We start from the raw sequence: 26,135 nt of genomic DNA, 5'->3' as shown, positions 1-26,135 counted from the left end.
TTGAAGGTGCCACTGTTTCTGCAGAGGAAGCTGGATTGCTTAAAATGCAAACCTTAAAATGGATTTAAGATTGACTAGGCTGGTATAAAATCTATGAGAAAAGCTCAATTATCAAAGTCCTGTTTTACATCCTCCACACATCCTCCCTTCTATTCATAATCACCTCCACTTGCCTGACCCTCTGGCAAATATCCTGCCCCCAATATTAAAAATGAATATTCAGATTTTATACTTTTAGAAATGCTTTCCTCTGCTCATATAAATTCTCACAAAAGTAATATATATTATATTTTCTCACTGCCTGAACAAATCAGTATTTGTTGAATGGATGATATTGAAAAGAGAAAAACCACCAAGGGTTAAACAAAAGAAAAAACACTTATAATATTGTTTTTTTTAAAATGGTATTAAAAATCTGTGTGTGGGGGAAGCAGGTGTGGCTCAAGCAATTGAGCCCCTGTCTACCATAAAGAAGGTCCAGGGTTCGATACCCAGGGCCTCCTGGTGAAGGCAAGCTGGCCCATGTGGTGAGCTGGCCCACGTGGAGTGCTGTCCTGTGTGGAGTACTGCCCCGCGCAGGAGTGCTGGCCCATGCAGAGAGATGGTACAGCAAGATGATGCAACAAAAAGAGACATAGAAGAGAGATAAAAAGGAACGCAGCAGGCCAGGGAGCTGAGGGGGCACAAGAGAATGATCGTCTCTCTCCCACTCTGGAAGATCCCAGGATCAGTTCCTGGAGCCACCTAATGAAAATACAAGCAGACACAGAGGAAAACACAGCAAATGGACACAGAGAGCAGACAATGGGTGTGTGTGTGTGTGTGTATAAATAAATAAATCTTTTTAAAAAGTTTTTTAAAAAATCTGTGGGGGAAGAAAAAGGGTTGTTTAATACTTAGTACTAGAACTGGAGTGACTGGTTAGCTCTTCTGAAAAAAAATAACGTTAGAGCCTTTATTATAAAGAAAAGGGGATGCATAAAATAACTAAAGGAAAAAAGTTATCTCATTTTGGGATAGGGAAGAGCTTACTAAACAAAAAGCAGAGAAAGAAATCACAACGAAAAACAGATTGATTTACATTAAAAATTAACATGACTACTAAATATAATATGATACTTTAGATGGAATCCTGCAACAGAAAAATGGACATCATCTAAAAACAAGGAACTCTGCATAAAGTATAGATTTCAGTTAACAATAATATATCAGGAGCAGAGGTGACCCAAGCCTCTGGGTGCCTCCCTCCCATATGGGAGGTCCCGGGTTCAGTTCCCAGTGCCTCCTAAAAAGAAGACGAGCACACAACGGACAGACACAGAGAGCAGACAGCAAGTGAAAACAACAATGTATTTTTTAAAAATAAAAATAATAATATATCAACAGTGGTTCATTAATTTTAATAAATGTACCATAATACCCTAATATGTTAAAAATTGGAGAAACATTAAAAATAGGGTGTGAAGTATATGGGAATTCTCACTACTATCTGCTCAATTTTTCTGTAATTCTAAAACTGTTCTAAAATAAAAGTTTATTTTAAAAATATCCCTTCCCCCAAAACATTTAAGAAGAAAACCAAAAATGAAAAAAAAAAATGCACCTCTCTTTGGGGGCAGGGATTACTGTATTTGTATAACATGTGGCTAGGCACATAGACTTCTGGATTCAAGCTGTGTAGTTTCAAATCCCAATTCTGCCACTCATTAGCTGTAAGCTCTTGGGCAAGTTATTTAATCTCTTTGTGCCTCTTTCCTCATGTATGAAATGGCCATTTAAAAGTGTACCAGGAAGCAGATTTGGCTCAACTGATAGCGCATCCACCTACCACATGGGAGGTCCAGGGTTCAAACCCAGGGCCTCCTGACCCATGTGGTGAGCTGGCCCATGCGCAGTGCTGATGCACACGAGTGCCGTGCAACGCAGGGGTGTCCCCCATGTAGGGGAGCCCCACACTTAAGGAATGTGCCACATAAGGAAAGCCATCCAGTGCAGAAAAAAAAGCGCAGCCTGCCCAGGAATGGCGCTGCACACATGGAGAGCTGATGCAGCAAGATGATGCAACAAAAAAAAAGACACAGTTCTCCAGTGCCGCAGGATAATGCAAGTGGACAGGAAAAAAAAACAAAAAACACCTTAGCTAAGAGGGAGAATCTGATGTACAGAGTTAGCACATCAAATAATAATCAAATGTCCAGACTTAAACAGATGATCAAAAATCATACCAAAAAAACAAACAAACAAACAAACAAACACAAAACAGGAAAAAATTGCTGTGACAGTTTGAAATTATTTCATGAATCCCAAAAAGAAAAAGATTGTTCTTAAACTAGTCTAATCCTTTGAGTGCAGTAGCCTTTGGTTGCATTTAAATTCAGTTGAGGGGCCTTGATAAGATCACTTTAGGGTTTTCGATTGGACTACATCAGTGAGGCTTGACTCGGGTTCAATCCCTGCCCTCTTCTTGGGTCTGATATAAATGGAGACACAGAGAGATAGAGACACACAGATCCTGCAATGTGAGAGAACGGACAATAGTTCACTCACAGCTGAGCTGCAAGGAGAGAAGCCCCCAGGATGCTCAAAGAACTGAGACCCAGGGAGAGGTGAGCCAAGCCTGATAGCTCACAGCTGAACTCAAGAAGAAAGTGGAGCAGCCAAGACTGATAGAGGAGGTCCTAAAAGAGACACATCCCATGCCTGGTCGCCCACAGCTGAGCTCCGGGAGATGGTAGATTCTGGAGGGAAAGCAGGGACCTTGGCAGATATAGATGACCATCTTGCTTCACCATGTGGCAGATGACTTTGGTGAGAAAGAATCTCTGCTGATGCCTGACTTTGGATATTTCACAGCCTTGGAACTTTACCCCAAATAAATCCCCATGATAAAAGCCAACACATTTCTGGCGCTCTGCATCAGCAGCCCTTTGGCAAACTAAACAATGGCCCAGTCAAAGGAACAAAAAACAACAGAGGAGGCTCAGACATCGGAATAAGTAATCAAAAGCATTCAGTCAGCTCTCCTAAAGAAGTTCAATGAGCTAGAGGAAAACAAGGACATAGAACTAAAAAAACCCCAAGAAGACAATGCATGGGGAAGAGGATGTAGCTCAACCAGTTGGGCATCTGCCTACCACATGGGAAGCCCCGGGTTTGGGTCCCCGTGCCTCCTGAAGAAGACAGGCAGATACCTGCAAATGTTGCAGTGAGAACTAGATGCTGCACCCTGCCACAACAAGCAGATGCCACATGCCAGTAGACCACAGTCCATGGGAAGCGGATGTGGCTCAGGCTATTCTGCACTTACCTCCCATGTGGGAGGTCCTGGGTTCAGTTCCCAGTGCCTCCTTGAGAAGGTGAGCAAACAATGAGCAGACAGACAAGAGAACCATGGGGGGTGGGGATGGGGAATAAACTTAAAAAATAAAGTAAAATAAATAAACATTTTCTTAAAAAGGCAACAGATTAAAAAAAGGAAGACAATGCATGAACAGAAGAAGGAATTCGAAATTTTTAAAAGGAACTTAACAGAAATTTTGGGAATGGAAAACACAATAACAAATTGAAAATACAATAGAGGGAAGTGGATGTGGCTCAAGCAATTGGACTCCAATCTACCAGATGGAGGGTCCCGGGTTCAATTCTCGGTGCCTCCTGGTGAAAAGCAAGCTGGCCTATTCACGCGGAGAGCCTGCATGGCACAGAGAGCTGTCTGGCCTGTGTGGCGCAGAGAGCTGGCACAACAAGATGATGCAACAAAAAAAGACACAGAGGAGAGACAATGAGAGACACAACAAACCAGGGAGCTAAGGTGGCTCAAGGGACTGAGCACCTCTCTCCCATGCTGGAAGGTCCTAGGATTGGTGCCTCCTAAAGAGAAGATGAGAAGAGAAGACAAGCAGACACAGAAGAATGCACAGCAAATGGACACAGCAGACGTTGAGCACAAGCAGCATGGGGGGTGGGTGGGAATAAGTAAATAAATCTTAGAAAAAAAATACACTAGAGAGGAAGTGGATGTGGCCCAGGTAACAGGGCTCCCACCTACCACATGAAAGGTCACTGGTTTGGATCCCAGTGCCACATAAAGAAGACAGCAAGCTGATGCAACAAGATGATGTAATAGGCAATGTGGGGAGAAAAAAACAGGATGAGAAACAACAAAGCAGGGAGCAGAGGTGGCTCAAGTGATCTGGCACCTCCCTCCCACATCGGAGGTCCCAGGTTTGGCTTCCAGTGCCTCATAAAGAAACAAGGAAGGTGAACAGACTCAGCAAGTGAAAAACAACAAGGGAGTGGGGAGAAATAAGTAAATAAAATTTTAAAATAACACACTAGAGGTGTTCAAGAACAGATCTGAACAGGCAGAAGAAAGAATCAGTGAACTAGAAGACAGGACAAGTGAAATCATAGTCTGAAAAGCAGAGAGAAAAGCATGAAACAAAAGTGAGCAGAGCCTTAGAGACCTGTGGGACATGAAGAGTACCAACATATGTATTATGAGAATCTCAAAAGGAGAAGAGAAAGAGAAAGGGACAGTAAGAATATTTAAAGAAATGGCTGAAAACTTCCCAAAATTGATGAAAGACATGAATATACACATCCAAGAAGCCCGATAAATTCCAAAGAGGATAAACCCAAATAAAGCTATGCCAAGGCATATCATCATCAAAAGGTTAAATGCCAAAGATAATGAGAGAATTCTGAAAGCAGCAATAGAGAAGTGAATTGTCAATTGGATTAAGTGCAAATTTCTCACCAGAAACCATGGAGGGAAGAAAGCAGTAGTACAACATATTTAAAGTACTGAAAGAGAAAAAATTCCAGCCAAGAATTCTATATCTAGCAAAACAATCCTTAAAAAAGAGTGGAGAGTTTAACAGAAAAACAAAAGCTAAAGCAGTTCACCACTATGAAACCTGCCCTTATGAGAAATGCTAAAAGAAGTTCTCCAGGTTGACAGGAAAGGACACTAGATAATAACTTGGAGCAGTATGAAGAAATAATGATCTGCAATAAAGGCTACATGGTTAATACAAATGCTAGTATTACTGTATTCACCATATGTAACTTTCAAAATTTCTTTTTTTTTCCTTTCATCTTTTATTATTATTATTGTTAAATTACATTAAAAAAAAATGAGGTCCCATTCAACCCCACCGCCCCCACCCCCCCACTCCCCCCACTCCCCCCACAGCAACACTCTCTCCCATCATCATGACACATCCATTGCACCTGGTAAGTTCATCTCTGAGCATCACTGCACCCCATAGTCAATGGTCCACATCATAATTTCTTATAAGACTGAGAATACAAATGTACTCCAATCAGAACAAATCCAAACAGACCTACTCCAAGACACATACTGAAATTATACAAAGCACCTTCTTAGATCATAATAGAAGGAAGCTGGACATCAATAATAGGCAAGAAAGGGGGAAATGTGTGGAGGCATAACAACACATTCCTAAACCATCAGTGGATAAAAGAAGAAATTGTAAGAGAAATGAATAAGAGAATACAACTTATAAAAATTTAGACAAATTAGACAACCCAGATGAAATGAACAAATTCCTAGAAATGCACAAACAACCTACAATGACTCTACAAGAAATATAGGAATTCAACAAACCAATCACTTTTAAAGAGATTGAATCAGTCATCAAAAATCTCCCAAAAAAGAAAAGTTCAGGATGTGAATTCTACCAAGCATTTCAGGAAGAATTAATACCAATCCTGTTTAAACTCTTCCAAAAAATTGGAGGGAAAATTATGCAACACATTTTATAAAGCTAACATCACCCTAATACCAAAGCCAGATAAATATACTGCAAGAAAAGAAAATGACAGACCAATCTCTCTAATGAACATAGATGGAAAAATTCTCAACAAATATAATCCAATATCATATTAAAAGAATTATACACCATGTTTAAGTGGAATTTGTTCTTGGTATAGAAGGGTATTCAACATAAAAAATCAATTAATGTAATACATCACATTAACAAAATGACGGAAAAAACCATGATCATCTTGATTGACCCAGAAAGAGCATTCGACAAAATCCAGCATTCTTTCTTGGTAAAAACACTTCTAAAGATAGGAACAGAAGGAAAATTCCTCAGTATGAAAAAGGGCATATATGAAAAACCCACAGCCAACATTGTACTCAATGGAGAAAGGTTGAAAGCTTTGCTTCTAAGATCAGGAACAAGACAAGGATGCCTACCGTCACTGCTGTTATTCAATATTATGCTAGCCTTTGTAGCTAGAGCAGTTAGTCAAGAAAAAAAAAAAGCACCCAAATAAGAAAAGAGGAAATAAACTCTCACTATTCACAGATGACATCATTCTGTATTTAGAAAATCCTGAAATATCTATGACAAAGCTACTTGAGCTAACACACAAGTTCAGCAAAGTGGCAGGATACAAGATCAACACACGAAAATTAGTAATGTTTCTGTACACTAATACCGAACAATCTGAGGAGGAATTCAGGAAAAAATTCCATTTGCAATAGCACCAAAAAGACTCACATACCTAAGAGTCAATCTAACTAAAGATGTAAAGTACCTGTATTCAGAAAAAACTACAAAACATTACTAAAAGAAATCAAAGAAGACCTAAATAAATGGAAAGACATTCTGTGTTCATTGATTGAAAGACTAAATATCGTGAAGATGTCGACCCTACCCAAAACTGATGTACACAGTCAATGCAATACCAATCAAAATTCCAACAGCTTGCTTTACAGAAACAGAAAAGGCAATTACCAAATATATTTGGAAGGGAAAGGGGACTTGAATAGCCAAGAAACATCCTAAAAAAGAAGAGTGACATAGGAGGACTCTCACTGCCTGACCTTGAGAGATATTACAAAGCTCAAGCAGTCAAAACTGCATGCTATTGACAAAAAGACAGACACATAGATCAGCAGAATAGAATTGAAAGTCCAGAAATAGACCCTTACCTCTATGGCCAACTGGTTGTTTTTTTTTGTTTTTTTTTTCAGGAGAGACCAGGGATTGAACCCCGGACCTTGTACATGAGAAACAGACACTCAAACCATGAGCTACACGTACTTCCCCAACCGGTTTTTGACGAGTCTTCCAAGTTCATGTTACTGGGACAAAACAGTCTCATCAACAAATGGTGCTGGGTGAGCTAGATATACATAACCAAAGAATGAAAGAGGACCCCTTTCCCCTCCATATACAAGAATCAACTCAAAATGGATCAAAGACCTAAATATAAAGCCAGCACCATCAAACTACTAGAAGAACATATAGGGAAACATCTTCAAGATCTTGTGGTGGGTGTTGGTTTTTTGGGTCTTACACCCAAAGCATGAGTGACAAGAGAAAAAATAGACAAATGGGAACTCTTCAAAATTAAACACTTTGGCACCTCAAAGGACTTTGTCAAAAGGGTGAAAAAGGGAAGCGGACTTGGTCCAATGGACAGGGCGTCCGCCTACCACATGGGAGGTCCGCGGTTCAAACCCCGGGCCTCCTTGACCCGTGTGGAGCTGGCCCATGCACAGTGCTGATGTGCGCAAGGAGTGCTGTGCCATGCAGGGGTGTCCCCCACGTAGGGAGCCCCACGCACAAGGAGTGAGCCCCGTAAGGAGAGCTGCCCAGTGAGAAACAAAGTGCAGCCTGCCTAAGAATGGAGCCACACACACGGAGAGTTGACACAACAAAAAGAAACACAGATTCCTGGTGCCACTGATAAGGGTAGAAGTGGTCACAGAAGAACACACAGTGAATGGACACAGAGAGCAGACAATGAGGGGGGGAGGGAAGGGAAGAGAAAAAAACAAAATAAAAAATAAATAAATAAATGAAAAATCTTTTTTAAAAAGGTGAAAATGCTGACTCACTGACAGAAAATATTTGGAAATCACATATCTCGTAAGGGTTTAATATCTGAGATATATAAAGAGATGCTACAACTCAACAATAAAAAAAAAAATGACCCAATTTAAAAATGGGCAAAAGAATGAATAGACATTTAGCCAAAGAAAAAACATAGTGAAAAAAAAACATGAAAAAATGTTCAACATTACTAGTGATTAGGGAAATGCAAACAACTACAATGAGATATCATTTTAACCTATTAGAATGGCCATTATTAAAAAGAGAGAAAACTACAAATGTTGGAGAGGTTGTGGAGAGATAGGCACACTTATTCACAGTTGGTGGGAATGCAGAATGGTACAACCACTGTAGAAGAGTCCTTGGCGGTTTCTAAGGAAATTGAATATAGATTTGCCAGGTGACCTGGCAATACCACTAGTAGGTATATACCCAGAAGAACTGAGAGCAATGACATGAACAGACATCTGCACACTGATGTTCAAAGGGGCATTATTCACAATTGCCAAAAGTTGGAAACAACCCAGGTGTCCATCAACAGATGAATGGATAAACAAATTCTGATTTATACATATGATGGAATATTATTCACATGGAAGAAGAAATGAAGTTGTGAGGCAAATGACAACACACATGAACCTGGAGGACATTATGCTGAGTAAAGCTCGGCAGACACAAAAGGACAAATACTGTGTGACTGCACTACTATGACTAAATATACTGTGGAAACTCATGGCATTAAAGCTAGAATATGGGTCACCAGAAAACAGAATGAGGTTAGAGAATGGAAAGCTGAGGGTTAATCAGTGCAGAATTGGGAAGAAGGCTGTTCAAAAATCTTGGGTAATGAATAGAAATGGTGAAAGCACATCACGGTATTTGTTGTAACTAACAGTCCTAATACATGTGTATAATAGTGGCCAAAAGGGAAAAAATCTAAGATTCTGTATATTACTAGAAGGAAAGCTAAAAAATTTAACATGGGACAGCAGAGTATAGCAAAACCTCATATGAAATATGAGTATGGGCAATATCGCATATATGACTGCTTTTCCTTGAAACAGAACAAATGTACATTAATGTTACAAGGTGTTAATATCAGGCAAAAATACAACCAAAGCAAAATATGGGCAGTAGAATATAGTAATATTCCATTAAGGGTGAAAAAAAAAGAAGAAATATACTAAATGAAAGAAACTAGATAAAAAGGTACTACATATTGTTTGACTCCATCTATACAAAATATAAATACAAATAAATCAGTGAGATGGAAACAAAATAGCAGCTATGTATGGCAGGGGAAGGATAGAGAGATTGAGAGGTGATTATTAAGGGTAGAATTTTTCATTTGTCTGATTTTTGTTTTTTATTATTATTGGAGTAATGAAAATGCTCTAATATTGATCCAAGTGGTGAATGCACAACTCTGTGATTATACCAAATACCATTGATTGTATACTTTGGGTGGATTTCATGCTTTATGCATATGTATCAATAAAATTGATTTAAAAAAAGACCAACTGTACACAAAAGAAGGCTGCAATGAAAGACATGAGAGACAAACAAGTGGCAAAATGACTGAAGTCCTGCGTTATCAGTAATTACTCTGAAAGTTAATGGATTAAACTCTCCAGTAAGACACAGATTGGCAGAATGGATAAAAAAGGATTATCCAACCATATGTTGTTTATAAGAAATTCACCTAGCAAAATGAATCCAACAGCATATTAACAGAATTATTATCCCATGATCAAATGGGATTTAGTTCAGGAATGCAGGGTAGATCTACAGAAGAAAATCAAACAAAGTAATATACTATATTAACAGAGTGAAAGAAAAACATATGATCATCTTAATCTATGCAAAAAAATCGACTGACAAAATCTAACACCCTTTCATGATAAAAACACTCAGAAAAATAGGATAGAAGGTAATTTCCTCAATATAATAAAAGGATTTTGTAGTGGTTTTTTAGAATTGCTGAAACTCAACAACAAAAAGACAAAATCATTTATGTATTTATGTATGTATGTTATGTATGTATTTCTCCCTCCTCCCTGGACTTCCTATATGGTAGATGGGAACCCAATTTCTTGAGCCACATCTGCTACCCACAATAAAAAGTTTTAAAACAGAAAATGTAATAATCTCATTTTTGAAAAAATATATTTGCTGGAAAAAAAAGACTAATAAAATATACCAGCTTGTTCAATGGTCATCTCTGGGTGATGGCATTATGGGTGGTTTATTTTCCTTACAGTTTTTTGGGCCTTCTAAATTTTCAGATATTTTAAAGATTTATTTATTTATTTACTTCCCCCTACTCCCCCTCCGCCCCCCCCCCCCCCCATTGTCTGCTCTCTGTGTCCATTTGTTGTGTTCTTCTGTGTCTGCTTGTATTCTCTTTAGGCGGCACTGGGAACTGATTGTGGGACCTACTGGAGTGGGAGAGAGGTACTCAATCTCTTGTACCACCTCAGCTCCCTGGTCTGCTGTGTCTCTTGCTTTCTCTCCTCTGTGTCTCCTTTTCTTGTGTCATCTTGCTGTGCCAGCTCTCTGTGCAGGTCAGTACTCTGCATGGGCCAGCCCTCCGTGTGGGCCAGCTCTCCGCACGGGCCAGCTCACCTCCACCAGGAGGCCTCAGAAATCGAACCCTGCACCTCCTATATGGTAGACGGGAGCCCAATCACTTGAGCCACATCCACTTCCCCAGATACTATATTTTTAAAAGTACTTTCTGATTATACAAGGAATGCAAATTTGTTACAGAAAACTTGGAAAATCAGAAAAATTGAAAGAAGAAAATGTTTATGGGTGCAACCAAACCCACTCATTGATAAAAATTAAGACAAGGTAAGGGGTTGGACAAGGGAAATCTAACCTAACTGGATGTGCTGACTCGGGGTGGGTCATGAGGTGCTGGAAAGAGTAAGAGTTAACTGGGGTTTCAGGTACCCCATCATTTGGTTGAGCCCCTCTGCAAGAATACTTTTCCCCTACCCAGCCCACAGCTGCCACGGTGGCTTGGACAGTCCCTTAGTGAAAACCTCTGCCTGTGGCTCCTGGAATGAAGGCCCACCTTCTGCATGGCCTCAGAAGTCTCACCATCCAGCCCTCACCCACCTCTCCAGCCTCCCTGCTTGCCACTCTCCGATGTGTTCCACGTTCACCCTACCCGCCTCTACAGCTAAGCCCTCCTCGTTCCCCAGAGGGGCCAGGTCCCTGAGAACACAGAGCCACTGATCGTGCTCTCCTCTCCCTGGCAGCCCTTCCCAGCCCCCTCACCTGGCAAACACCCAAGGGCCAGAGTCTCTGGGAACCGGTGGGTTTCTGGGGCCTGAGGATCTCATTTCTGGAACCTCTGATCCTACCTCCCAGGACTGGGAGTGAAGAGGGGGGACTCCTGCTTAAATCTTGGTCTTCTTTGGAAACTCAGTGCCCAAATGTCTGGCTCACCACAGAGTCTCAGTAAAAACCTTGGGGTGAAAAATCTTGCTTGTGGGGATGAGAGGAGTAAGGGAGAAGGTAAAGAAGTGGTGTTTCTGGGAAGTAGATATGGCTCAACTGATAGGGTGTCCACCTACCACATGGGAGGTCCAGGGTTCAAACACAGGACCTCCTGACCCGTGTGATGAGCTGGCCCACGCACAGTGCTGATGTGCACAAGGAGTGTCCTGCCACACAGGGGTGTCCCCTGTATAGGGGAGCCCCACGCACAAGGAGTGTGCCCCGTAAGGAGAGCCGCCCAGCACGAAAAAAGCCCAGCCTGTCCAGGAATGGCGCTGCACACACGGAGAGCTGACATAGCAAGATGACGCAACAAAAAGAAACAGATTCCTGGTGCCACTGACAAGAATAAAAGCGGACACAGAAAAACACACAGTGAATGGACACAGAGAGCAGACAACAAGGGCAGGGGGAAGGGGAGAGAAAAGAATAAAATAAATAAAAAATAAATAAAAAGAAGGGGTGTTTCTGAGACAGCACATTCCCTCCATAAGGCAGGCTACCATTCTGTTATGCAAGGCCGGCTGGCTATCACGAGTCAAAGAGAAAAATCTGGGGGAAAAAATGAGGATCAGAGAAGGGTCTTTTGTTTTTGTTTTTTTAAAAGGTGCCCACGACGGGCGGACTGAGTGCGCTTCATCAGAACACGCACCTCCCTCTTCTACGGCCATGCAGGCTGGCACCAGTTCTCTGACTGTGGGTGAGCAAATTCCTACGTTCCCACAGTCTACTCTATTAGCCAACTCAGACTTCAGATAATCCACTTCCCCAGCTATGACACCAACAGCTGCCTTTTTCCCTGCTCTCTCCTTCTTGACCTTTAATACTGAAACATGTACCAGCTGGGAGAAGCTGTCTGGCAGAGATGGGGGTAGAGCACAAATGGCTACTGAAGCTAAAAGAGGGATGAAACTGTGATGTAAAGCTATACCCGGGGAGCAGATGTGGCTCAAGCAATCGAGCGCCCACCTCCTACATGGGAGGTCCGGGTTCGGTTCCCAGTGCCTCCTAAAAACAAACAAACAAGCAAACGAACAAAAACATCCGACTTAAGGGAGCCAATGTGGCTCAGTGGTTGAGCACCAGCTTCCCACATACAAGGTCCCAGGTTCAATCCCCAGTCCCAGTACCTCAAACAAACAAATAAACAAACAAACTATACCTGACCTCCCTCAGAGTATCTACCTCGATAGAGCATCTATCTGTCTTAGTTTGCCACAGCTGCTATAACAAAGTATCACAGACTGGTTGGTTTAAAACACAGGAATTTATTGTCTCACAGTTTTGGAGACTTGGAAGTCCAAAATCAAGGTGTTGCCAGGCCATTCTTTTCCTGAAGTCTGTAGCATTCTCGTGGTGGTTGCTGGCAGTCCAAAACTCAATCTCTGCCTGTCACACGGCCATCTGTCTCCTTCTGTCTCCAACTGACTCCTACATCCCCCGTGTCAATTTTCCTTTGCTTTTAAGGACTCGTCATAGTGAATGAAGGCCATCCTTGATTGAGTTTAGCCTCACTTTGATGAATAACATCTTCAAAGTTCCTATTTACAAATGGGTTCGCAACCACTGGACCAAGGCTTAGGAATTGAACAAGCCTTTGTGGGGACATGAGTCAATCCATACCTTGACCAAGAGAGAGTCTTCCCTTATTAACTCTTGCTCTTTCAACTACCCTCACAGTCTAGAAGTTGGACCACCTAAACTCAAGGTAGTACACACAAGCAAGTCCACTGTTATGCAAATTCACACCATTTCATTTGGGTTGGCTTCACTGGAGATGAAGAGCACCCAACCAACATCTACTTCCTAAAAATTATATATATTCCACATCTCTCAGATCCTTGGTCCAGGTTAAATACAATAACTCTTTTAACTTTTCTTCATAAAGTTGGTTTTTCTGTGTCTTTTCCACAAAGTTTCTACAAATATTTCTCTTAGTTGTACACTAAAACATTTTATATTGACGTTATAAAAACTTCTATAACAAATGGAAATTTAAATGCCTTTTTTTTTTTTAAGTTTATTTTATTTATTTCTCTCCCCTTCTGGCCTCCCCTGCCCCCCATTGTCTGCTCTCCATGTCCATTTGCTGTGGGTTCTTCTGGGTCGGCAGCACTGGGAATCTGTGTCTCTTTTTGTTGCGTCATCTTGCTGCGTCAGCTCTCCATGTGTGCTGTGCCACTCCTGGGTGGGCTGTGCTTTTTTCCCAAGGGGCGGCTCAATATGGGGCACACTCCTTGAGTGTGGGGCTCCCCTACATGGGGGACATCCTTGCACGGCACAGCACTCCTTGTGCGCATCAGCACTGCACAAGGGTCAGCTCATCACATAGGCCAGGAGGCCTTGGGTTTGAACCCTGGACCTCCCACATGGTAGGTGGACGATCTATCAGTTGAGCCATGTCTGATTCCCTTAAATGCCTTTTAATAACAATGGGAAGGGAAGCAGAGGTGGCTCGAGCTATTGGGCACCTGCCTACCACATGGGAGGTCCCAGGTTCGGTTCCCAGTGCCTCCTAAAAAACGAAAGACAAGCACACAACCAACAGACACAAAGAGCAGACAGCAAGCACAAACAATGAGGAGTGGGGAGAAATAAATAAATAACATAAAACTTAAAAAAAAAAAACCCAAAACAATGGGGAGAAGGTGGTGAACAAAAATTGATTCTGAAAATGATGAGTTTCAGAAATGCTGCTCCCCAAGTTTCTGTATTTTAAGCCATGTATTTATGTATCTAAAACTTTCAAGTCAGCATCTTCCTCTTTCATGTCAGTGACATCTGTCCTACAGTGTCTTGTCCATCAGGGGGTCCTTTAGCTTAGATGATGTTCACTTTGTAATTCGCTAGAACATTGTGTACCCTGCATCTAATTCACATGCTCAGAAAGAAGCATGGTAAAAACATCCACGACTCCAGAAACGCCTCCTCACTTTGCCACTGACCCAGTCCATTATGGTATATTCCAAATACAAACAAAGATTGGTCTAGAAATTTAATAAGAATTGAAAACAGGTGCACATCTTGCATTCCAGGCAGACAAGCTAAACAAGCACAAGAGGAATTGGTTACACACCATATTCCCAAATGAGTAATAGGCTCTGCTTCAACTCCAGCAAAGTGTTTACTACCCTTGGATAATCAACCCTGGTCACACTGCCAAAAACAATCAACTATGGAAGCAGTGATTTCAAATATTTCATCAAACTGTGTTTTCCCCAAATGCATTTCCATCCTCTTGATAGCACTTTTGGGACACAGAATTTAACTGAGGAAAATTTTGACTGAAAAAAATTCATTACCTTGCCTCTCTAAGAGGCCTTGTTGAATTAGCACACAAGTCGAACTTTCCATCAGATGAGACGCTGCCTTACTCATGAATACACATCCCAGAGAACCCAGTATAGTATTTGGCTTTTAGATGCATATACATGTAAATATATTAAAAGTAGCTCATTTATTGAGCACTTACTATGTACTATAATATACACCACTTCAAAAGGTAGATATGATTATTATCACCATTTTAAAAATGGAGAAATATGCTCAATGTAAGAGCTAAATGCTTATTTTCCAAGGCTTCCTAAACTAAGCTAGCAAGTGATCTAGCTGGAATTCAAACCCACATCTGCCTAACTCCATAGCCTCTGCTCTTAATCACCATATTTTGCAGCTTCCCTTAATAAGTGAAGCGAAATTTCTCCTAGCCTTTACCAAATAGCTTCAATTTTCACCAATCATGAGTTTTACCTTAAAATCAGACATTTCTTTTTATGTACATGTATTGTGGTTTATATTTCACAAGAGAGCTCTGGAAGCAGATATTTATCTGGTTTCTTTTTTTTCAGTTTTAATTTTTTTTTACAGTTTTCAGTTTTAATTGTGGATTCCTATATTATATAATAAAAACTTTAAAGAGTACAATTAATTGTGGTATTTTATATATATATATAATAAAACCTTTAAAGAGCACAATTCAGTGGCATTAATTACATTTACAATGTTGTCCTACCTACCATCTCCACTATCCATTACCAACACTTTTTCATTATCCCAAACAGAAACTTTGTACCCATGAAGCAGTAACTCCTTCTTTCTACTCCTCCCTGCCCAAGAGCCTGGTAACTCCTAATCTACCTTCTTTGTCTATGAATTTGCTTACTCTAGATACTTTCTGGTTACTAAATACCTGATTAAATTATTTTGAAATGCAAATTGTGAACATTCTGGAACACTTCTCCCTCAAAAGACAAAAAGCTGGTATTAATGCATGGGTCATGTGACTTTTCAGCCTTTCTTTTTTAAAAAAGGAACAACGGATTTCGACAAAGTTCACAGGCTGAGAGGGACTTCCTTGAGGTCAGTGTTATCCCGACAGCCACATGTCCGGCAGGAAATCTGCAGCCCGTGACAATGAACCCTCCGTTTTCTTGGACCCAGACGTTCAGCTTGTGCATCGGCGCTGGCTTGGATAAAGAGCATACTTTTTGGCTTTTATGTCTATTACAATCTGGAATCGCCTATTTCTAGAGTCTTTCACCGGGTGCATGTCAAGTGATTTTAGGAATTCACTCTGTGCAGAGCCTAAACACTGATTCACTTGGGTGGGGAAGGGTCCATCTCCCGACTGTATTCTCAGGCAAAGACAACATGGGTTTTTATGTTGATGGTTCTTAGGAGAGCTTTGCTAAATACAGAAGACACAGGCGAAACCACCCTGGAGGGGGGAGGGTCCTCTATTCTTGCCAAACCCTTGGATAATTTAACAACTCACAATCAAATTCCTCACTGTATCAGCTGAGCCCTCCTCACACAGCACTGAATTTATGTCATCGGTATACTATCAATGAATACTTCCAATATTTACTTCCAAGTTACACAGTCAACGCTGCCACCCATTCACAACGGTTAAAATATAACCAACTTTTGTCCTTGGCTAAAATAATACATTGCTCAGAGATAAGCCTATAACTCATTATTCAAATATGCATGATGTTATGTCAGCCTCAAAACAGCCTATGAAGCAGGTGGTGTTATTATCCTGTTTGACCAAGGAGGACACCGACACGCAGAGTTTAAGAACTGACAAAAGCTCTCCAATGGCTAAGGAGCACGTCTGGAATTGAACCCAGAGCTGTTTCCAAAACCCACCTTCATCTCGGAGTCATACTGCCTCTCATGTTTGCTTTTTAAAAGTTAAATCAACCTTGGCAATTCTTCCGATTACTTATTAAGCACTGCTAATTTTTGACTTCTCCCTCACCGTCAGAGAATTAAAGAAAAAAAGGGGGCGTGTTCTGCCAACGGAGACAAAAGTTTGGTTTGTTTCCTAGGGTAGCACTAACGCTGGTGGGAGGCAGCCGCGGGCGTGGGCTCTGGAGTTGGAAAACCCAACTCCACTTTCTAGCTGTGTGACCTTTGACAAGTTACTTAAGCTCTCTGTGCTGCAGTCTCCTCGCCAGTAAAATCGGGACAATAAATGACACGCAGTATTCCGGGGGATAAAATAACACGCAGAGCGTTTAGAACAGTGCCTTCCCCCACGGTCAGCGTGAGATAAATCTTAGCTATTCTTATTGATAAACTGCCTGAACTCAACTTAGATGAGCGACCGTGTGTAAACACCAGGAGGCACAACTAGCGTGCGAATCTTCGGGAAGCCACTTTGCCAGGAAAAGAGAATCCCCAGGCCCCTCCCGCAGCCGAGGCGGGGCTGCCCGTCTGCGATCTCCAACTCCACAGCCTTGGCAGTGACTGGATGCAAACAAGGACTGCGGGTTCCCCGGCTCGGCCTCGCCCCCAAGACCGCAAACCCTCTACAAGGGGCCAGCATGCAAGAGGGTCTCGCCCTTCCCCCGCCCACGAGCACGGCCACCTTTCCAGCTGCGGGCCTGGCCCTAAACGACGTTCTCTGACAATGTCGCTTCACACTCGCAGGACGGCACTCGGTGTCCCCAGCTGCTGCCGTCCCAGAACAAAAGCCTCCTTGCTGCTGCCACACGCCAGCCCTCTTTCTGAGATCACCAGGAAGCCCTCGGCGCAAACAAGACGGAGTTCATGCACGCAGCGAGCACTGCCTCAGAATCCCTGGATCTCCCCCAGAAAAGCCACCACCGCCCCCCCAAATCCCTGGCTCCCCAAGGCCCACGGGGGCCGAGTCATCTTGCAGACTCGATCGCTTTCTAATCCGCACCCCTCGCGGCAAACGCTCTGCCCCGGGGTATGTTTCCAAGCCCCTCCGGACACGTGCGTTTTTCTGCGTGGCCAAGTGCGGGAAAAGTCGGGGGTCTCCATTCGGGCGCAGTGGGGTCCGCGCGGGGCGCCACCGAGGCGCTGCGGGGCGAGGCTCGGGGCGGGGCGTCCCTGCAGGCCAGACCCGGCGCCCTCGTGTCTCCGCGGCGAGCGGGGACTCTCGGCCCTTCTGGGGTGAGTGCCGGGCGCGTGCGTTCCGGGCTGCCCCGCCACCCCCCCCCCCCCAAACGGCGGCCCCCGGGGCAGGGGGCGCTGGGACTCACGCGGGGTCCGCGGGTCTCGGGGGCCTCTCCCCGGCGGCCTCCCGGGCCCTCGGGGTCTGCGAGTGGGCGCCTCCCATCGCGGCGACCCGGGCGCGCGGGCTGTGCCGGGCCGTGCCGTCCCGCGCGCCGGCTGCACACTGGCCCGCAGCGCGGGGCGGGGACGCGGCGGCGGCGCCGAGGGCGAAGGGTGGGGCCGCGGGGTGGCGCCGGGGCCGTGCCGTAGGGTCCCCGCCGCCGGGCCCGCCGCGGGAGGGGGGCTGCTCGGGGCTTCCCCGCCCACCGCGGGGCTCGGCCTGCGCCGCCGTCCCCGCCGCTTTCCGGCGCGGGCCACTGAGCGCCCAGGGCACTCCGGGCGCGCGGCGGGAGCTGTCGGGGCGCCCCGGGCACCCGGCGCCCGGGCACCCCGCGGCGGCGGAGCACAGCAGGTGGAGCGCGCGGGAGCCCTTCGTGCGCGCCCGGGTCCCCGCGGTCCGGGGAGGCGTCGCTTTCCCTGCCCGCCGGGCCGGGGGCGCTGGGGCTGCGGGCAGGTGTGGTGGGAGCTGCCGCGGGGAGCCTGGCAGGGGCACCGAGGGTCAGAGGCGGCGCGGGGCAGCCATCCGAGAGGAACCAGTAGGGGTGGTGTGTGCCAGATTGCGGGACCAAGACTGCCTTCCCGGGGCGTGACCTTCTCCCCAAACCCCTTCTGGGAAAGGGCAGCGTCGGGCCTGGAGGCAGCGGTACGGAAAACCCGGTTAGTCCTGGTTCCATCCCCAACTATGTGGGTGATTTGGGGCAAGGTCCTCCTTCCTCTCTGGGCCTTCATCTGTCTTAATAAGTAAGTTCTTCTTTACCTCTTAAGAGCCCCTTCAGCTCTGACAATCAGTGAATCCGCTTCCAAACTCTGTCTTAGGGGAAAGACACACAAACACGCTCTGTCCCTTCCCGTTGTATCCTGTGATCGGGCCGTCCCTAACAACTCGGCTTTCAGAACATATCGTGCTCTTTCACACCAGTCCCATCTCCCTGCACCCCATCCCCAGTGTGTGTGTGTGTGTGTGAGTGTGTGTGTGTTGTTTTAATAAAGACTGGCATGCTCTTTTCTGCCTGGTAGAATCACGTAGAGCCTCCCTTCCTCTGTGAAACCATACTGCGTCCTGGTGTGTGTGTGTGTGTGAGAGAGTGTGTGTGTTGTTTTAATAAAGACTGGCATGCTCTTTTCTGCCTGGTAGAACCACCTAGAGCCTCCCTTCCTCTGTGAAACCATACTGCGTCCTGATATGAAATCTTTTTTTGGTATTGCTTTGCCTGCACTAGAATGTAAGCGCAGTTAAGAAAGGAATTTGTTTTGTTCTAACTGCGCCCCGCCCCCCCCCCAGCACTTTTTGGCACATAGAACACACTCATAACTGTTGATAAATGCATTTACCCTACTTGAGCATTACCCCCTCCCCCCCCAGTACTTCTGTAGTACCTGTTAATTCCTCAGATACAGCACTTACTAATCTTACTTTATGAATCACTTGTCAGTATTTATGATGGACTTGTCAATATACTTCACTTGTCAATCTTCCCATTAGAATATGAGGTCTTCAGTAGCAGAAGTGCTTTCTTATCCCTGTATCCAGTTCATCGGTGGCACAATTCCTATCTTGTGGTTTATATGCAGTAAGTATTTGCTCAATGAATGAACTAACCATCGCCTAAGCACAAAGCATTATGTTTAGCATTAGCACCACCCTTGTAACAGAGATTTGGATTTACAACAGATATCCTTTAGCGTTGCTGTTTTATACATCAAGGTCTGACTTCCTGTTTATACATTATCCTCACACTACTATGGCCAGAGGACTCCTAGAGTTCAGGATGTTGTCACATACCCAAGCGGAGGATTTGGGGTGGAGAAAGTACATATTGATTTGTAAAAGCTTGGCGAGAATGGAAGTGTTCTCTGGGAAGAGTTTCAAATAGCTGAAGAAAAGCTGACTCAGCAGATAGTTGTAAAAAGTTCAAATATCTCACGCATTTTGTCGGGAATACTTTGTCAATGTGGTTGAGGTGCCACTGATAACGAAAACATAACTCTGTCAGAGCTGCGGTCACCTCCAGCGGACCACTAGCCTTTCCCAGTGAGAAAGTTCTTTATTCTCAGAGGCTCTAACTAGAGAAAACGGGAGGAGGAGCGAAGGGAGAGGAGGGTGGAGTTTGGAAAGTGTTCTCTCCTGGGTAGACCAGATGTGCTGTCAGGGAGCTTCATTTTTCTTAGTGCTCCATTAAAAGGGTTTAAAAGTCGGGGAGAGGGACAAAGAGGTGTAATATGGGGGCATTTTCAGGACTTGAAATTATCCTGACTGACATTGCAATGATGGATACAGGCCATTATACATCCTGCCATAACCTACAGAATTGAATGGCAGAGAATGTAAAGTACAACGTAAACTCTAATCCGTGTTTAGTGGCAATGCTCCAAAACGTGTTCATCCATTGCAGTGAATGTACCACACTAACGAAAGAAGTTCTTAATGTGGGGGAAAGTGGGAGGTGTGGGGAGTGGGGCATATGGGAATCCCTTATATTTTTTGATGTAACATTTTATGTAATCAAAGTATCTCTTAAAAATAAATTTTAAAATATGTATTAAAAAGAAAAGGCAGGGGAGCTGATGTCGCTCAAGTGGTTGAGCGCCTGCTTCCTGTGTACTAGTTCCCTGGTTCAACAAGCAAAAAAAGAACAACTCACTGGGGAGCGGATGTAGCTCAGTGGTTGAGCACCTGCTTCCCGTGTACTAGTTCCCTGGTTCAACAAGCAAAAAAAAAAACAACTCACTGGGGAGCGGATGTAGCTCAGTGGTTGAGCACCTGCTTCCCATGTGTACAAGGTCCCGGGTTCGAGCCCTGATACCTCCTAAAAAAAGGAAAAGAGCAAACTCCACACCCTATTGTGAGGCACAGAAACCAGGACAAAGAGGGAATCAAGCGCTCTGCAAAATAGCCACAAGAGGTGGTCTAGGTGAGGCCCGGAGGGCATCTCGGCGGTGTTGAGACGCTCTGTTGTTCACTGCTGTTGCTGCTTGGAGAAGGGGAGTCTCTTCTTTTCTGGAAAAATACCCAACATAAACCTGTGACCCCGACCCTCCTACCCAGCCCACGACATGTGACGATGTGTCCTTCTCATGAGCGGAACCAAGATCTGGTTCCCCGTCCCAGAGACCTGCTGCAGACCTCCACCGGAGGAACAGCCCAGAGGCTGCCTGCAAGGTTTCTGCTTTGTGTCCCTTGGTTTAAAATCCGGCTCGCTTTTGTATATTGTAATAAATTAAACAACTAACCTCGACATCCCTAATGAAAATCCGCAAGTGTCCCCAGGGCTCCCCGGTTTGTGCTCTGTGAACACCTTCGGCCGCCTGCCGTGGTCCTGGAGTTGTGCACTCTGAGGCCAGCTGTAGGCTGTGGGCAACACGGCTGTCACCTGCCTTCTCCTGGCCGAGCACGTGGTGTCGCTCTGGGACTCAAACCACCCTCACAGCTGAGTCCACCTCCTCATAGCAGAGCGCAGGGACACCCCTGGCTATTGCATCTGGTAGTGTTAGAGCCCCGTGCTTACAAGGTTTGCAGTGGTCAAGAGGTCGTAAGGCTGTGACTCCATTCCGATGGATTGAGCAAGATGCCTATGTGCGGAGAACAGCGAATTTCCCCCCGAGGATAAGACTTATCACAGTGGGAATGGAGCAGATAAGCACCCACCCCTTCCAGAGCCCCTGCATTCCGAGAATACCCGGCCTCCCAGCCTACTACCCCCAAGCCGAGCAAGGGAAGAATTCACTTTTACAACCCCTTATTAACCAGAGGCTATACTCAGTCTAACCCCCTCCCCTCCGAACGTTTTCTGCCTCTTGATGCCCTGTATCAATTCACGTCTGCACTTCCACCGGCTGGTCTAACCTTCAGACCCTCTCCATTGGGAGAGCTTCCCAGTAAACTCCTGCCTGTCTGCAAGCCTGTCTCCGTGTCCCAGGGAGCGCCATTTTTCTCTAACAGGTACCGTTTCTTTGCAGTAGTATTTGACATCCAGCTTTAAGGTTTCCATTTCTGCATTATAAATTCTGTCTATCAGGTATTTTTTTGAACATTGAAAGAATGGTAAAAAAAATCGAAAAAGTTGAAATTCAAGATCGCAAAGTACACTGCAAGCATATACTCCCAGACACTACTAAGTTCCTGGAGAGAGATGGAAACTGACATTTATTGGCTTCTAGGGACTGTGCTTGGTGGTTGACAAAAATGACGACCTTAAAGTCCTCATAACAACACCGGGAAAGCAAGAGTAGGTAATATTTATTGAGCACCTTTTCTGTGCCAGACTCTAAGTGCTTTAGATTTATCGATTTATGCAATGCTCACCACGACCCCATGAAGAGGCACTTTTGGTATCCTTGATTGGCAAATGAGCAAAGTGAAGCAGAAGGAAGGTTGAACGTGCCCAAGGCCACGCAGCTAGAAAATGGGACAGTCCACAACTTCGCTTCTATGCTGTATTGTCTCATTCCTTACACTGTACACCACATTTTACAATGAGGGGAAAGTGGTGTATCCAGGATATAAATCCAGTTCTGTCTGATTGCAAAACCTGTTTTGACATGGATTTTTTTTTTCAGCAATCATGCCAGAGAATTATGTACAAATGAGAATTATCCTTTGAAGTCATCACTTTGACTTACATGCTTATCTCAGAGCTGTATCATTTCCTGTCTTTATGAAATTACAATTTATAACCCAAAAGATAAAAATTGGTTCATTACTTCAGAGTCACATGTTGTTCTTGAAATCAGGTAGTGTAAGTGCTCAAACATTGTTTTTCTTTTTTAAAAATAGTTTTGGCTATTATACGTCCTTTGTTTTCCATATAAATCTTAAAATAAGCTTATCAATTCTTCCGTAAAAATCAGTTAGGGGGAAGCAAATGTGGCTCAAGTGATAGAGCTTCCACCTACCAAATGGGAGGGCCTGGGTTCGATCCCTGGGGCCTCCTGGTGAAAAAGAAGAAGAGAAAGCATGCCCATGTAGCAAGCCAGTGCCGTGTGAGTGCCAGCACAAGTGCCCACGTGGTGAGCCAGTGCCCTGCGCAAGTGAGTCATGCAGCAAGATGATGACGCATCAAAAGAGAGACAAGGGGAGAGTCAAGGTGAAGTGCAGCAGAGACCAGGAACTGAGGTGGCGCAATTGACAGGGAACCTCTCTCCACATCAGAGGTCTGCAGGATTGAATCCCAGTGAATCCTAGAGGAGAAAAAATGAGAAGAGAAGACAACACAGACAGCAAAAACAGCAGGGTGGGAGAAGGGGGGGGAAATAAATAAATAAATAAATAAATAAATAAATCTTAAAAAAATTTCAGTTACGATTTTCATAGGGATTGCATTGAATCTTTTTACCAATTCAGGGAGAATATCGAGACTCCCAATCCATGAACATTATTATTTTTCTCTGTATATATGTTCCCACATTTTTTTAAAAAGAGCAACTAAAGAGGCAATTGACATTTAAATGCAATACGTGATCCTGGACTGAATCTAATAATGGAGGAGAAAAGGCCCAAAAGGACGTTATTAGGTCATATGAAAAAATTGGAACATAGCCTGAAGGTTTATATCAATGTTAAATTTCTTGACCTTGATAGCTGTACTTAAGGGGGTTACATACGTGAATATCCTTATTCTTAGGAAATGTACATGAAAGTATTATGTTTCGAGGAGTATGATATAGGCAACCTACCCTCAAATGTTTAGAAAATGGATAGATACATAGATAGACAGACGGATTGGAAGATGGTTAGATAGATGGACAGAATGATACGGCACGTGTGTCACAACATTAGAATTGGTGGATCTGGGTATCTGGCAGGGGCGGGCTTATGTCGAACTTCTCAGTATTGGTCTTGTGTTATTTTGCAGTTGTTCTCTAGATTTGAAATTATTTCAGAATAAAAAGTTCAAAGGGAAAACAAAAAGCCTTCTATCCATGACAGTTTATCGATGACACCATTCATTAATGTATGCATCTCTTCCTTTCAGCTCATCCCTTTTGCTCCTTTCCATTTGAATTTCTCTGGCTTTCTTTTTCTGTTTAAGTTTTCAGGTCTCTCTCCCCTGGCTGATTTACCTCAGAAATGCCAGAGGACCCCACTGCTTTGCTGGAAACCTGCATCTTGTATCCTGGGTTTGGATACAGCATATATCAGCTGGCAGCTGGGCAGTGACTTAAGGTTTTAGTCCTGAAAGGAAAAGGAAAATAAAAATCCTGAGGCTCAGCACCAGCCAAATCTGTCCATAAAACTGTCCCCACAACCATCGCTGCCAAGCAAATCTATGCCCCCAGCCCAAATAAACTTCCTCTGATTGAACATTTCCTTTCTCTACTTCCTCGAGACTGTGTTGGGTCATTCATTCATGCATTTATCAAATATTTACCAAAATGCATACCTTGATGTCTGCCTTTTCCTTCAATTTGTTAATGTAGTGTATTACGGTGATTGATTTTCTTATGTTGAACCAGCCTTGCATACCAGGAATAAATCTCACTTGTTCATGATGTGTAAGTTTTTTAATACGTTGTTGGATTCAATTTGCAGATATTTTGTTGAGAATTTTTGCATCTATGTTCATTAGAGAGATCGATCTGTCATTTCCTTTTCTTGTATTATCTTTATTTGGCTTTGGAATTAGGGTGACGTTGGCATCATAAATGTGTTGGGTAATTTTCCCTCCTCTTCAATTTTTTGGAAGAATTTAAACAAAACCAGTGTTAAATTCTTTTCAAAATACTTAGTAGAATTCACCTGTGATACCATAGGGTCCTGGACTTTTCTTTGGTCGGAGATTTTTGATGACAGATTCAATCTCTTTAAACGTGATTGGTTTGTTAAGTTCTTGTATTTCTAATAGAGTCAGTGTAGGTTGGTTGTGCATTTCTAGGAATTTGTCCATTTCATCTAGGTTGTCTAATTTGTTGACATACAGTTTCCCATAATATCCTCTTATGATTCTTTTTATTTCTGTGAGATCAGTTGTAATGGTCCCCCTTTCATTTCTGATTGTATTTATTTGCATCTTCCCTCTTTTCTTCTTTGTTAGTCTAGCTAGAGGTTTGTCAATTTTATTGATCTTCTCAAAGAACCAGCTTTTGGTTTTGTTGATTTTCTCTATTTTTTTTTTTTGTTGTTGTTGTTGTTCTCCATTTCATTTACTTCTCCTCTAATCTTTCTTATTTCTTTCCTTCTGCTTACTTTGGATTGGTTTTCTGTTCTTTTTCTAGTTTCTCTAGTTGTTTAGTTAAATCTTTGAGTTTAGCTCTTTCTTCTTTTTTAATATAGACATTTAGGGCTATAATATCCCTCTCTGTAGCCCGTAAATTTTGAGTAGTTGTGTTCTCGTTTTCATTAGTCTCAGGATATGATGTCTGTCTTAATCTGATTTCCTTATTGCAAAAATGTTGGTGGGGTGAAGTGAGAGTTCCCACCAGACTCAAGATGACTCTCACAAATTCATACCTCACCTCATCTCACCTCATTGTTTTGGCCCCACCTAAATATAACAAAAAATCAAAATGAAAAGATCAATTCATAGAACAGAGCCAGAAGGGCCTTTGGAGGTCATATAGTTCCACCTTTTCTTTTGAGTTACCGGGGACTGGGGATTGAACCTGGGACCTCACATACAGGAAAGCTGGCGCTCAACCCCTGAGCCACACTGGCTTCCCTGAGTTGGTTTTATCATTTGTTTATGCTTGTTGTTTTGTTTCTGTTTTTTCAGGAAGCACCGGAACCGAATCCAGGACCTCGCATGGGGGAGGTGGGAGCTCAACTGCTTGAGCCACATCCGCTCCCACCTTTTTATTTTTAAATGGGTAAATTTAGGCCCCAATTTGGTAGAGTCTTAGCCAAGGCTGCAGGGACAGGGTACAGCTGCCCCCAGGAATCAGATTTCCCTACTCACACCTGGTCCTTTGCTCTTTCCTTGTAATTATTTCCTTTATCCAAACTTACTCCAAATACAAGATTACATATCTGTTATTTTTATTAGAAAAAATATATATATTTTTTGCTTTAAAATCCATTCCTGCTATACTCAGTGTCAAAGAAAGGAATTATTTTTGGTGTTTTGTTTTTGAATTTGTTGTCAATTTATACTGACTAGTGGACTTGGCAATCAACCAAGATCAGTTCCTTTTCTCTTTTCTCTGGCTGTAGAACCCTTGGGACTAGAA

The 26,135-nt window shown here is 43.5% G+C and overlaps 1 protein-coding gene and 1 long non-coding RNA gene across 6 annotated transcripts in view; both read right to left on the bottom strand.

The window, feature by feature from the left end:
* TACC1 (transforming acidic coiled-coil containing protein 1) overlaps positions 1-21,226 on the bottom strand; it is a 111,791-nt gene extending 90,565 nt beyond the window's left edge. For 2 of the 5 annotated variants that reach the window (XM_023590121.2, XM_071212664.1), the window contains exon 1: positions 21,204-21,226. In XM_023590121.2, coding sequence (XP_023445889.1) covers positions 21,204-21,211 — 8 coding nt within the window. In that variant the 5' untranslated portion in view covers positions 21,212-21,226. Of the gene's footprint in view, positions 1-17,899; positions 18,073-21,203 lie in introns of those variants that run through there. The other 3 variants (XM_004446442.5, XM_023590261.2, XM_004446438.5) reach the window with 3 other exon arrangements.
* Positions 21,227-22,089: 863 nt separating this feature from the next.
* Positions 22,090-24,145, bottom strand: LOC139437843 (uncharacterized). Its single transcript, XR_011647753.1, has 2 exons — positions 24,033-24,145; positions 22,090-23,150 (listed from the first exon to the last, which is right to left on the bottom strand). It is a non-coding gene; the product is annotated as an uncharacterized lncRNA (long non-coding RNA).
* Positions 24,146-26,135: the final 1,990 nt, after the last annotated feature.

Source organism: Dasypus novemcinctus, chromosome 29 (genome assembly GCF_030445035.2).
Source record: "Dasypus novemcinctus isolate mDasNov1 chromosome 29, mDasNov1.1.hap2, whole genome shotgun sequence".
NCBI classification, from domain to species: domain Eukaryota; kingdom Metazoa; phylum Chordata; class Mammalia; order Cingulata; family Dasypodidae; genus Dasypus; species Dasypus novemcinctus.
This window is presented reverse-complemented; position numbering and strand designations above follow the sequence as displayed.